Genomic DNA, 13,669 nt, shown 5'->3' with positions numbered 1-13,669 from the left:
ACTTTCCTAACATCTCAAATATTGAAAGACATATTATTGCTTATTCTGAGTTTCTGCACATAAAACTCTATAGCATGCTTTTTAAATTTTAACACATAATATTATTACCCATGTGATAATCTCATAAATAGTTGCATCACACACCTTTTTTTTTAAACACTTTCCTATTTTTTTATATTACCAACTTCTTTATGCATAAAAAGAGTAATATTTTTAGGATAGATTTTTTTTTAAATGTTGAAGATTTAACTTAAAGTCTTGGTACCTCTCATACATTGTTTTTTTTGAACAAAGTAAAATATTAAATAATATCCTAAAATTATATAAATGGATTGTGTTTTAAAGACTGGTTGTTCAGGAGAAACAAAAAGATTCTTTGAAACTTAAGCCAAGGTAAAAATCTAAACAAATGATAGTACTATTGGACTTTTCTCCATTTCTCTATTTATTTATTTTTATTATATTTTATTGATTATGCTATTAGAGTTGTCCCAGTTTCCTCCCCTTTATCCCCCTCCACCCATCAACCCCCACGCCTCCAGGCAGTCCCCCCACCAATGTTCATGTCCATGGGTCATGCATCTAGGTTCCTTGGCTACTCCATTTCCTGTACTGTACTTTACATCCCCATGGCTATTCTGTAACTGCCTATTTATACTAAATCCCCCCACATTTTCACCCATTTCCCCACACCCCCTTCCCATCTGGCAACCATCAAAACACTCTCCATGTCAATGATTCTGTCTCAGTTCTCCTTGTTTCCTAAGTTTGTTTTTAGATTCAATTGTTGATAGATAAGTATTTATTGCCATTTTATTCATAGTTTTGATCTTCTTTTTCTGAAATACCATATTTTGCTGTGTATAATGCACACCTATGTTTTGTGTACATTATACACAGGATCATTGTGCCCATGGTATGTAATCATTATAGCCGTGTACAATGCACATTCTCATGTTTCCCCCCAAAATTTGGGCAAAAAAAGTGCTCATTATACATGGCAAAATACAGTAAGTCTTTAACATTTCATATAATAATGGTTTGGTGATGATGAACTCTTTTAGTTTTGTCTTGTCTGGGAAACTCTTTATCTGCCCTTTGATTCTAAATGATATCTTTGCTGGGTAGAGCAATCTTGATTATAGGTCCCTGCTCTTCATGATTTTGAATATTTCTTGCCAATCCCTTCTGGTCTGCAAAGGTTCTTTTGAGAAATCAGCGGAGAGTCTTATGGGAGCTCCCCTGTAGGTAAGTAACTGCTTGTCTCTTGCTGCTTTTAAGATTCTGTCTTTATCTTTAACCTTTGGCATTTTAATTATGATGTGTCTTGGAGTGGGCCTCTTTCTATCCATCTTGTTTGGTATTCTCTGTGCTTCCTGGACTTGCATGTCTATTTTCTTCACCAAATTAGGAAAGTTTTCTTTCATTTTTTTTTAATAGATTTACAATTTCTTACTCTTTCTCTTTTCCTTCTGGCACCTCTATGATGCAAATGTTGGAACATTTGAAGTTGCCCCATAGGTGGTTTACACTATCCTTGATTTTTTGGATTCTTTTTTCTTCTTGTTCGGATTGGTTGTTTTTTGCTTCCTTGTGTTCCAAATCATTATTTGATTCTCAGCTTTATCCACTCTACTGTTGTTTCCCTGTAAATTGTTCTTTATTTCAATTAGTGTATCCTTTGTTTCTAAAGATCTGTTTTATGCTGTTGAGGTCTCACTAAATTGCTTGAGCATCCCCATAAGCAGTGTTTTGAATTCTGCCTCTGACAGATTGCTTATTTCTGTTTTGTTTAGTTCTTTTTCTAGAGTTTTGATCTGTTTTTTCATTTGAGCCATGTTTCTTTGTCTCCTTATTTTGGCAGCTTCCCTGTGTTTGTTTCTATATATTAGAGCTGCTGTAACTCCCTGTCTTGGTAGTGTTGCCTAATGTAGTAGGTTTCCTGTAGGGTCCAGTGACACAGCCTCCCCATCACCCAAGCTGGGTACTTGAGGTGTGCCCTTCATGTGGACTGAGTATACTCTCTCTTATAGTTGAGGCTTCACTGCTGTTGGCAGATCAGTGAGAGGAATTTACCCAGGCCAGTCAGCTGCAAGGAATGACTGTGACCAGTGATGACCAACCTCTGCCCTCTATGGAGGATTAGCTGTGCAGGGACATGGTCGTGGTGCTCCAACATGGTCTATAGCTGTCCACTGCGTGTACAGGCTCTGAGGTTTCCAGGGTGGTTCAGGCCAAGGTCAGCCCCCAACTAAGTTTTGCTTGGGGCCACCCTTTCTGAGCTATAAAGCAATCAGAGACGGCTGCTAGTTATGCTGGACCTGGGGACACTTAGCAAGAAGTATGGTGCTGGGGGCTCACTGAGGCTGGCTGTTGCTGCTTGAGAGAATTTAGGAAGTTTGTGAAGCATGATCCAAGGACAGCCATTTAAATGGGAAGCAGCTCGAGTGGGCCTGTAAGTTGGGTATAACAGAGTCACTGGGGATCTCCAGGGTGGGGCAAACAGTGTTAGTGAAGTTGATGGAGTCTCAGATATGGCACCTGCCTGCTGGCTCTGTGGTTTTCTGGGGGGAGGGTTCAGAAAAGGGACAATGGTCTACTTGCCTTGATGCCAGACACTTCAGTTTCCCCCTGTATGACACTGGTGCCTTTCAAGCTGCTCCCCTGGTGCTAGAGCTCAGAAGGAGTGAGTCTGAATATGTTTTTGTGTTGGCTCTTTAAGAGGAACTGCTTGGGACTCTAGATTTCTTCCACCAACTCAGTCCCTACTGGCTTTTGCATCTAGAAGTTGTGGGGACGTATATTCCTGGCACTGGAATCCTGGGCTGGGGGCCTGGGACTCCTCGCTCTCCAGATATCCCTCCTGAGTTTTTATCCACCACATGTGGATGTGATACCAGCTCATTCCCCATCTCCACCGCTCCTGTCAGTCTGGATGGATTTGGTTCATTAATTTTGTAGTTCTCAGACTTCCATTCAACTCGATTTATGATGGTTGTGAGTGATGGTTCTTTTATATTTTAGTTGTACTTTTGATGTGATTGTGCGAGGTGATGAGCCATGTCTGCCTGTGCCACCATCTTGACCAGAAGAGCCTGTCCCGTTTCTTTAATTCTAGGGGACAATAGCATCATGTTTTTTTTTAACAGAAGAGGCTCAGGCACCTTGTAGATTTAAGAGGAAACATTGTCGATTTAAGAGGAAAAATACCTGGAATATTTTCCTTAGATGCTATGTGGAAATTATGATTATAGTGATCACATGAATTTCCTTTCTTTATAGCGAGTGTTTTTTCAATCTATAGGGAGAAGATTTCTGAGAGCAGCACTGAGCTTCCTTCATAAAAAATCCTGATGTATTTATTACGAAGCACTTATTCTATTTCTGGTCACTTTACTCCTAATTTTCCTAGAAAAATGGGAGGTGCCCCATCTCTTACAGGGTTCCCAACCTGCACACAGGCAGAACACACTCTTCCAGATTCCCAAGGGCGGGGAGTGATGGGGAGTGATGTTTAAGCGATAGCAACTTCCTCGGCACTTGGGGGTGTGGTGGTGGTGGATATGTGAAGGAAGGGAAGGAAGCGGAAGAGTAGATGTACTGAGTAATCTGATAAAGATAATTTGTTCTTTATTTTTGAGTGGGTCAAGTACATTTTCAGACAGAGGGGAAGCAGGCAACAGTGAAGAAATAAAAGTGTAGGAGCGTGGATAATTGTGACATCCCACAGGGACAGTGTGAGGGCATATGGGTGCAATGGTGCAGGCAGAGGGTTTAGCCCGGGGACTCTCCTAGGTAACATGTTGTGTTTACTTTGTCCCAGACACCATTCTAAGTGTCTGCCATATATTATATTATGTATTTTAATCCTTTCAGCCACCCTATAAGGAAAACACCGGAGTAACCCCCTGTGTTTTGCATGAGGAACTAAGACATGTAGAAGCTGAATGACTTGCCCAGGGTCACACAGGTAGCAACATAACCAGGAAAAATAAAATAAAATTTTAAAAAGACCAAAAAAAATTATGTACTAAAGAAGTATTATAAAATCAGTTCCTCATTTTGCAAATGGTCAAACAAAAGCAGCAAGTCCAGAATCCTGGCCATCAGACTGAATCCTGTTTTTAATTACAGAATCATTATAATCACTCTCTATGATTTGCTTAAGATATAACTTGATACGTAATAAAAAATATTAAACAAGCAAACAAACAAAAAACAAACCCAAGCAGTCTGGCTCCAGAGTTCATACTCTTAACCACTATGATACGAGGAAGAAGGGGGATCAAATAGATAAAGACAGATACGGGAGGGAACTTCAGGGAGTGTACACAGATTGGCCTTGACCTCCTCAGGCAGTATGTTTTGCATATTTGAATATCTTGGGTATATTTTAGAATATATATACCCATGTGTGTGTGGGAGGGGTGTGTGTGTGTGTGTGTGTGTGTGTGTGTGTGAAATATATATTCATGTGAATATATTTTAGGTACTGAAAAATCACTGAGTGGTAAATGTTGTCTATCTGTATATGTCTTAGTCTCCCTCAGTACACAGTTATCCATTACTATAGATGGAGGATAGGTGTATATGCTACCATACTCTATTAGTAATCTGCACATCACAAATGTTTATCAATCAGTAGCTGTCATATTTTTAGCAATTCTCCAAATAACTTGCAGTTGCATCCAGAACAGATATAATCATACCAAACCATTACCCTTTCATTTGTCCAGCAGACCTCTTTTCAGCTCAGTCTTTCTATTGAGGCGCACACACACATTTACTTAGACAAGGGTGGCAGAATAAAGCATTTTACTGACAAGTCAGAACATGGACTTCCCAGACAGATTATAAAATAAAGTATTCTTAGCTATTAAACTGACTTCCATGAAGATACTTTGTAAAACCAAACAATAAAAACTCTTTACTTATATATATAATTTCTTAATCAGATCATTTGTTCTAAAATGGTAAAAAACAAAAAGAACTAAGGCAATGCTTAGGTATATGTGAGGGCAATTAAAGGTCACTGTCTCCACACGTGACCACCTTCACTTGACACCAATTGCAGGTTCAAGGAGTTCCCAAAAAACCTCCTTTGGGTTTAGTAATTTGCTAGAAAGACCTAACAGAATCCACTGAAAGCTGTTATAATTATAGTTATAGTTATCGTTTATTACAGGAGAAGGCTACAGATAATGATCAGCCAAAGGAAAAAAACTATGTAAAGCCAAGTCAGGAGGTTCCAAGTGTGAAGCTTCCACTTACCTCTTCCTGTGGAGTCAGAGTACATTCCTCTGCCCACATTTGTATGTAACAATACCCTGAGTTATTGTCAGTCAAGGAAGCTTCCTTGAGCTTCAGCGTCCAGAGCTTTTACGGGGACTTCATCACATAGGCATGATTGATTGATTGTCCATGGGGTTAGTCTCTGTCTCCAGGTTGACTGATAGCGCCGTGACCCAAATCCTCTACACCAAATCACATGGTTGGTCTTTCTGGAGTGGCCAGCCTCTACCCTACGCTTTTCAGGTGCAGCCAACTTTGCCCTAACAAACACCTCCTCTGGGGTATGACAGAGATTACGTAATCTTCCAGAAGCCATCAGCAAGGGCCAGACGTCTCTTTGGGCAAAGCTAAGTACTTTATTACATAATAAGTAACTCAGCTTCATCTAGGGGAATTCCCAAGTCCCTCATCTCTAAGTTTTGGGCCAGTTACCTGCCTAAAATTAAGCAAGACTTGTCAGGTATAGTGGACTTTTGTGGGGGTTAAAAAAAAAAGAAAAGAAAAGTGTTCATCTCAGAGGCTTAAAACATCATAGGCCTATTTCTCCTTCACACTGCAAGACCAACATGGGTTGAATGAAACCTCTGCTCCACATTTCCTCACTCAGGGTTCAGGCTGATGGAGCCAGCGCTTTCTGTCACTCTGCCATGGCAAAGCAAGGCGTGTGATGAGTCATGCACAGCCGCTCAGGCAGAAGTCACACACATTGCGTCTCACATTTCATTGGCCAATGAAAGTTTGACAGTCGCATCTGATTTGGGGATAGGGAAGGGAAGAACTGTTATACTGTGTCCAGGAAGAGCGCTGATCTTGGGAGCCCCAGTAACTATCCCAAGGGATTTATCTCTAAAAACAAGTAGACTCAAAAAAAGTTTTAGCTGCTTAATTTAAGACATGAGAATTTGTTCATGGGATCCTAGAAATTTTGCTCCCTTGCCGTCAGTCCAGATCTTCTCATTCTGCCATCCACTTTCAGACCACAGTCTCTTGACTCTTTCTGGTGTACCCTATGAATTTATTCCAAAAGCTTGTTTAAAGCTATTGGGATCACTTGAGTCCTGATACAGATAGGAAGAAAGCTGGCCTGTTTCCCTGCAGGTACTTCATCTCTCTTCCTATGAAGAACTCCATCTCTCTAGCTACATAGTACTGTAGTTGCTGATCACCGAGCAACACTGTGGTATTCCATGGCTGTGCTTTTGCTGATGTTGTTCCTTTACAGGAATGTCCTGTCCACCCTCCTGTTCAACAGACACACAGACTCATTTATTCTTCAAGACTCAATTCAAATTCGTTCTGTAATTTTTATGTATTTCTTCATACATGAACCCATACATTTTCTGTAAACCTTTGTTATCACTGTTTTGTTTAATTGATTACTCACTTTTGCCTTCTGTTAAAGTTTTGAAGGTAGAAATGCTGTCTTTTTTTCATCTTGGTATCTCCAGCACATCTTGGTATCTACTGGGTATCAAATAACTGAAATTATCTTTGTTGAATTGAAGATTATGGAGATAGTGACTCTCTAGGGTTAACAGTAGAGAAAAGTAAAGTCGTTCTTCCCAGTTACAATTGTTCCTCTTAATATTATTAAAAATAATCTCATTTGAGCTAAATTATATCTAACCATTAAAGATTGATCTTCTGTTTTATGTAATAAATGACACAATATATTATAACAGGAGGATTTTTTAAAAAGATTTCACTTATGCATAAGTATCAACAGTTGGTTTTCCTGCATAATTTATTTCTGCATTATATTTACAGTCCTATGGCCTAGACTGGCTATAATTGATTACAAGGAAACTGGGTGGTTTTAGGAGTTGGATGAGGGCTGTGTACTGCAGAGAGGCAAGGCCAGACACGGTCCTCTGAGCAGGAAAAAAAGTTCTAAGCTCATAAACGGTACACTCAGTCCACAACTTTTTTTTTTTAAACCGGAGGGAAAGAATTGCACACCATTTTCTCAAGATATATTTCTTAAGATTTTGTGTCCTTTTCAAAGCTTGCTTTGATATAGATGGTGCCTAGAGATGGAGGAAAGAGAAAATGGAGAGGGAAGAAAATAGAAATATACTTGAAATAATTTGACTCAAAGCGACCTGCTTTCTCAGACCTTAGCCACAGTGTTTCGGACCATGGAGATGGTTAAGTTCTGTTCGGGTGGCTGTTCAGGAGGACGCACAGTAGAATGCTGGTTTGGAAAGGTGATGGGAATCAAAGATCTCCAGGAGGGTAGCCTCCCAACTCAGCACATTGCCAGGCGAAGCGCCAAGGAAAACCAAATTTTAGGTAGTTTTCCAATCCCAGTTTGTGCTTGATGTTCCAGCATAATTATTACTAGCATTCTGTTTGTTTCTCAGGGTCCTGGTCTGGAGCAGTTCCTCAAAAGGCTTCTTGTAGTGCTTTCTGAAATGCCTTGAAAACTTTCTTCTGATGTACTTCTCATCATTTTTCTTTGGTGCTGCTTTTGTGGTGCCTGTGTGTTTCAGCATGGCCTGGATTTCTTATAGACTTGTGAGCAGCAGTGCTGTGTATATGCGTGTGTGCGTGTGTGCATGTGTGTATGTGTGTGTGTGTGTGGGGGGGGGAGAGAGAGAGAGAGAGAGAGAGAGAGAGAGATTTGACCCTGGGCAGATTGGCTTGTGAATGGGGTGATAAGAATAGAGAGAAGCACATACCAGGAGACCTAACTTCCTGTGCACAAGCCTTTGAATGCTGTGTTTCACTCTCTGAAATAGCATTCATCTTAAGGCTGGGATCATTTATTCCCTCTGGAATTAGGCAATAGCTCTGGCAGCAAAAGAAACTATTTTGGGAAGTAGATGTGGGAGGAATTTTGCTATGTATTACAGGCTAAGCAGAAGTACCTTTTATGCTTTTGAAGACCACACTTCCTTAGAAGTCTGGTAAATGGAAATTGATAACGTCCAGAAAATCCCAAATGGAATTAATGTCCAGGCTAATATACACACTATATATACACATAGTATACACACTAGGATCCAGAAAGATTAGTAAAGACTGAGTGTAGATGCTTCAACTTAGTTTTCCTGCAGGTTAGAAAGAACATTTTTCTTTGTAAATTAACCTGTAATGCAGATGCTGTTGAGAAAGGGTAAATTACAACATCTCGTTCCTGTCCCCTTCCACACACATGCCCTTACAGGTTGTTTTTGCGCATTCCAGTATATGTTTTTCTGGATTGTTGGAGAACTTTAAAACGAGACAATGAATGCTGAGTCCACCCCCTCCCTGCAGTCCATCCCCATAAAGCTGAGGTGGGTCGGGCTTGGCAGCTGGTGGCAGCTGTGGAGATAAATAGGCACCAGGGCTCCTGGATCGACAGGGTGCAGAAGCGCCTGGGATGAGGCTGTGTGGCTCTGAGTGCCTGCGGTGGGGAGAGGCCATGAGGACGGAGCTGCAGCTGGAGTCCAGAAGTTCAGACAGTGAAAGGGAGGTGGGGGCTTATAGCAACCAGTTTAATAGTCCTTTTGATCAAGCTATTGCATTGGCGGGGGGGTGGGGGATTTGAAGGAGTGCTTTGGACAACAGGTAAAAGTCAAATACAACTTAAATGACTTCTATCTTGTCATTTAATGAATATATTTAATGGAAACCAAGGAATTATGTTGGTCTATACTTGTTTGACTTTTCCATTTGATAATTCCTTTGACTAATAAAAAGCAAACTGCCTTCAGAATTTTGTCTTTATAGATTGGCTGCAATTAGAAATTGAAAACAGCAGCCCAGAGCTGTTTAAAATTTTTCTATTTTGTTACTGATAACCAGTTTGGAAAATGCTTTTCTCTAGAAGGTTTTTGAATTCTCTTGTCAATGTGGTAGGTGAAGTCACAGCTGATGTTTTTTGTTATTTTATTTTATTTTTTCTTTCCACTAAGGCATTAGAATTAAGGTGAAGATATTGAGATTCCCCAACCCAGACAGGGTTGTCGTAAATTATATCCTGTTGTTCACAAATACATAGTAAATTTACATAGAGTCAGGAATCATATTTATCTAATTGTTTTACATGGGAAATTTGGTGAGTGCCAGTTAGTGGTACCATTATAGACATCAGTGGAGTATACTGATTTTTTTAAAAAAACAAATGAACTGTCATCTTATTTTACAGATAGATAAATCAAAGATTTAATAATCTCAGAATGTGAAATACATTGATGTCTTTCTGTGATGATGTAAAATTTTCTTCATTTTTATGCAACATTCCCACCTTCTTATCATTTTAATTGCTTACATGAGAAACTGGTGGAAAATACCTTTACATAGTGATAAGACATAAAAATGTTTTGAAAATTTTGAAGCATTTCAAGAAAAAAACCGAAGACCTACTTAATGCCTTTTAAATTAAAAAATTCTTAAAGTCACATTTTTCTTTTTGTATGTGTAACAAGATAATGATAATGCTATGGGAAGTTAGAGAACTGATTTTAAAGGCATATGTTAAATCTATAGTGATGAAAGAGTTAGATATTGTTGAAGGTAGATAGGTTAGGGGAGGGAAGGGGGAATGAAGAGCTTAAAACATGGAGATTTAAAAAAAACCTTTCAAGTGTTTGGAGAATGATAAATTAACAAAAGGCTTACTGAGTGCTGCTCCGTGCTAGGGTCAGCACTGGGATATACAGAGGAAGGGGACAGCCCAGAAGTGAGTTTGGGAGGAAAATCAGACATTGTTAACCCATGTGTTTTCTGGATCCTTACATGCATCCATTAGAGATGAGGGGAAGTCATCACCAGCCACGGTTCTGTGGGTCTGTGTGTGGGGTGCAATCACCGGTGGTCCCAGCCTCTTCAGTCTTTCTACTTGGAGTTGTCTCTGATCTCACAAACTCACTGACCTCCCCTCCTCTGTGTTTTAGGAGAGACAGCGTCTGGAGACCATCCTCAGCCTTTGTGCTGAATACTCAAAGCCTGACAGTTTCACGTCCAGTGGCACCACGGTGGCGGATGTGCAGAAAATCAACAAGGAGCTTGAGAAGCTGCAGCTCTCTGATGAGGAGTCTGTGTTTGACGAAGCCCTGGTGAGCCCCGATGTCAGATACAGGTGCCACCAGAAAGGCTCTGGCCATGATGCGGACTTGACAGCCTTCAGGAGCCTCAGTCAGAGCAGTGCCAGCTTCCTTTCCCCCAGGAGCGCCATGAATGAGGAGCTGCTCAGGGACCTCACCCGGACTCCCCCACCACCCCCCTCGGCCTTTCTGAAAGCTTCCAACGAGGCCACTTACCTAAGTATCCTACCAAAGGTAAAGAAGGCAGAGCACAGAGACTGGGATTGAGGGCCTAGGACTATGCATCTGCATTGGCCTAGAGACTAGAGGCTTTATCATGCTTGTTTTCCAAAATGTTTTCAGTGAAGCTTCCATTTAAAAGGTAATTAGCAAGGTGTAATGTTTACTATAAAGTAACAAATTGGCACTGCAAAAAAATGTAGCAGTTCAGGAAAGTAGAAAGAAAGGTTTCTCTTTATTCTGTCCCTTCTTAGTTGTACACTGAAGAGATAAACAGAGTTAAAGCATTTTGCATGCTTTCCTCATATTTCTGTGCATATACAGCCATATTATAGGCATAGACACACACATACATACACATTTTTTCCCCTGCCTAAATGTCTTGAGCATCTTTGCATATTACTATACACAGTTTTACCTCATTTATTTCAATGGCTGACCAGTGTTCTATGTTTGGAAATACTATCAAAGTTGTTTCCAGTTTTTGGTTAATAAAACCTACATGGAGCCAATATTCTAGGGTATATATGTACACAATTAAGCAAATGTTATCTGTAGGACCACTTACTAAAAGTGGAATTGCTAGGTCAAAGAGTTGGGATATTATTCACTTAAATCAGTATTTCCAAATTATACTCTCCAAAGTTACGCTTTCACTAACAGTTTATTTTATGAGAACATCTTATTCTCCATACACTTGCTATGGCTATGTATTATCAAAAATTTTCAGTGTGCTAAGTTAATAGGTGTTTTAATTAGTTTGTTTTTAATATGCATAGAAGAGGGCATCTTTTCATATTTTTAGTTGTTAATTTGTTCTTTGACACACTCATGTTCCTCACCCATTTTTTGAAAATGTCTTGTTTTTATTGAGTAATACATATTTATAGTAATGAAATTAGTCTTTTGATATGAGTGGTAACTTTGACTTTTGACTTTCTTTGTGACATTTTTTGAAGTATAAAAGTTTAAGATTAGTATGTCATCATAATTATTACTTAGTCCTCTGGTTGTTTGCTGACTTAAAAGTATCTTCAAATTTGAGGATTTTTAAAATGGGGTTCAAGGAAAATCTTTTGGTGGGTTTTTTTTTCCACACAGGTTAAGAATTTTTTTTCCTATAAAATTTAAAAAAATTTCCTTACCTGTTTTTTAGAAAGGATTTAAGAATGTATATAATAAAAGATATTAAAAGTAAATATTTTATTACAATAAAACTAGAACACCAAGATAGTAAATAACAAGGAAAACCAGATACTGGAAAAGCTAGTACCATAATCACAAGAATTTATTTATTTAAGGATAAATAAGACTAATTAATTAACATATTTAAGTAACTCTGCCCATTAAGTGCAACTCTGAGATTGTTGGTAGTCATGGCCAAAGAACAAAAAATAAAAAAGACACATCAGTTATATTTTTGTTGTAAGAGAAGGACACATACTTATTGTTTAAGGGAAAGGCGTGCTAAATTCTGGAGGTAGTTTATTATATGGAGTATTTATTCAGGGGAGTTTATGTATTTGTTTTTATTTTTGTTTGTTTGGCTGCAACAAGATTTTTCTTGTTAAAAAAAATGTGAATGTTCCTGGTAAGAAATCCGTACCTTCCTTCACTTCTCCAATTGTGTACATCAAGACCATTGGACTGTTCAATCCCTTCTTGCTTCTAATGACCACATTTGCCTTACTAATTCTCAGTGGAGAGGAACTCTAAATGAACATCTGTCTCTATTGCTCGAAAGATGCAAATGTTAGAAACTAGGATCTGGGAGGAAAATCAAGAGTTGCTGGTGTCCAGGCAAAGTAAATGATCCATCATTTGATAATTTGACCTGTTGTCATCAGACATTGTGTTTTCTCAGAGATCCTTTGCTACCTTTTTATTGTAAATCCTTTCACATTTCTTCCTTCATGGAGATCTGCTAGTTTTGTCACGGTGGAAAGCTGTGAGCTCTCTCTAAGGACTGTCATTTTGAAGACAGGTTTCCTCTTGAAGAGGGCAATGGAAAGAAAGCTGCTGGTATGTAAATGAGCAGATCATGACAGATGTTTTTCATTGCTCAAATGTGCTTTTGTGGAATAGGAGGCCTCTGAAGCTTGGCGCAGCATCCCTGGGCAAGAGAAGTAAGACTGGTTCCTTGAGAGACAGCAGACATCAGGCTTACCACACAGCAGCTTAGCAGAGTGCAAGAGAGGGGGTCATGAGTGCCAGGGAGTGTGTTTTCGTTAATTACATTGTTTTTTCAATCCTCGCCCAAGGATATGTATGTTGATTTTTAGAGAGAGGGGAAGGGAAGAGAGAAAGAGAGAGAGAGAAACATACATCAATGTTACCTGTCCAGGGTGAGCCCGCAATCCCAAAGTGTACTGGACAACACCCCAACCGAGTCACCCAGTCAGGGCTTGCTTATTACATTTTGAAGACAGACATATATTACTTCAAGACAGGAAGTAGAAGACTCTTTTTAAAAAGTTCTGTCCATTTGTTTAGATGCCCTTCCTCTTTGAGTAATCTGCTCACTGAATTATTAACAAAGTACAGTGTTTGTTATTCATCCATCTAAGGATCAAAGAAGAGAGGAATGTGAAAAACATTCTGATCTGGTTAAATAGAACAAAATTTTTAATGATATTTAAGGAACTGTAGATCTACCACTCTGGAACTTGCTTTATCGAATACTTAAAGATACAGATGACTTTGGAAGTATGCTAATTTTAATTCACTTTGTTAACATATCTACCACTGCCTGAGGTGAAAGTTAAAAGTAGCTCACTCTTCTCCATTTTTTTTTTACAATTTTATTGAGATGTAATTAACATACCACACCATTTAAGGTGTGCAGTAAATGACCTGACTTAAATATATTGCAAAACGATGACCACGTTAAATTTTGTAAACCATTCATCACCTCATCTAGTTACCAAAATTTGTTTTTCTTTGTGATGAGAATTTTTCACTCTTCTCTTTTTGAGTAATCATTCTGTTGACAGTGGACAGCCCTCACACTTGCAACCGCCTCTGGTTGCAAGAGGAGAGATCCACAAAAAAAGGAGGCAGATGCAAAGTGTCGGTTCCTACTCTCTCTCCCCTTTCTCTGTGTGTATCAGGTTACCTCCAAGATG

At 39.2% G+C, this 13,669-nt stretch overlaps 1 protein-coding gene across 10 annotated transcripts in view; it reads left to right on the top strand.

Annotated features, from left to right (window-relative positions):
* The window catches only part of PHLDB2 (pleckstrin homology like domain family B member 2), a 105,911-nt gene that overhangs the window by 28,404 nt on the left and 63,838 nt on the right, over positions 1-13,669 (top strand). For 9 of the 10 annotated variants that reach the window (XM_054577320.1, XM_054577322.1, XM_054577318.1 and 6 more), the window contains exon 3: positions 10,176-10,559. In XM_054577320.1, coding sequence (XP_054433295.1) covers positions 10,176-10,559 — 384 coding nt within the window. The remainder of the gene's footprint in view (positions 1-10,175; positions 10,560-13,669) is intronic. The other variant, XM_054577321.1, reaches the window with a different exon arrangement.

This window comes from Pteronotus mesoamericanus, unplaced genomic scaffold (assembly GCF_021234165.1).
Source record: "Pteronotus mesoamericanus isolate MK-2021 breed Mesoamerican mustached bat unplaced genomic scaffold, CSHL_Meso_final contig_42, whole genome shotgun sequence".
Taxonomy (NCBI): Eukaryota; Metazoa; Chordata; class Mammalia; order Chiroptera; family Mormoopidae; genus Pteronotus; species Pteronotus mesoamericanus.
This window is presented reverse-complemented; position numbering and strand designations above follow the sequence as displayed.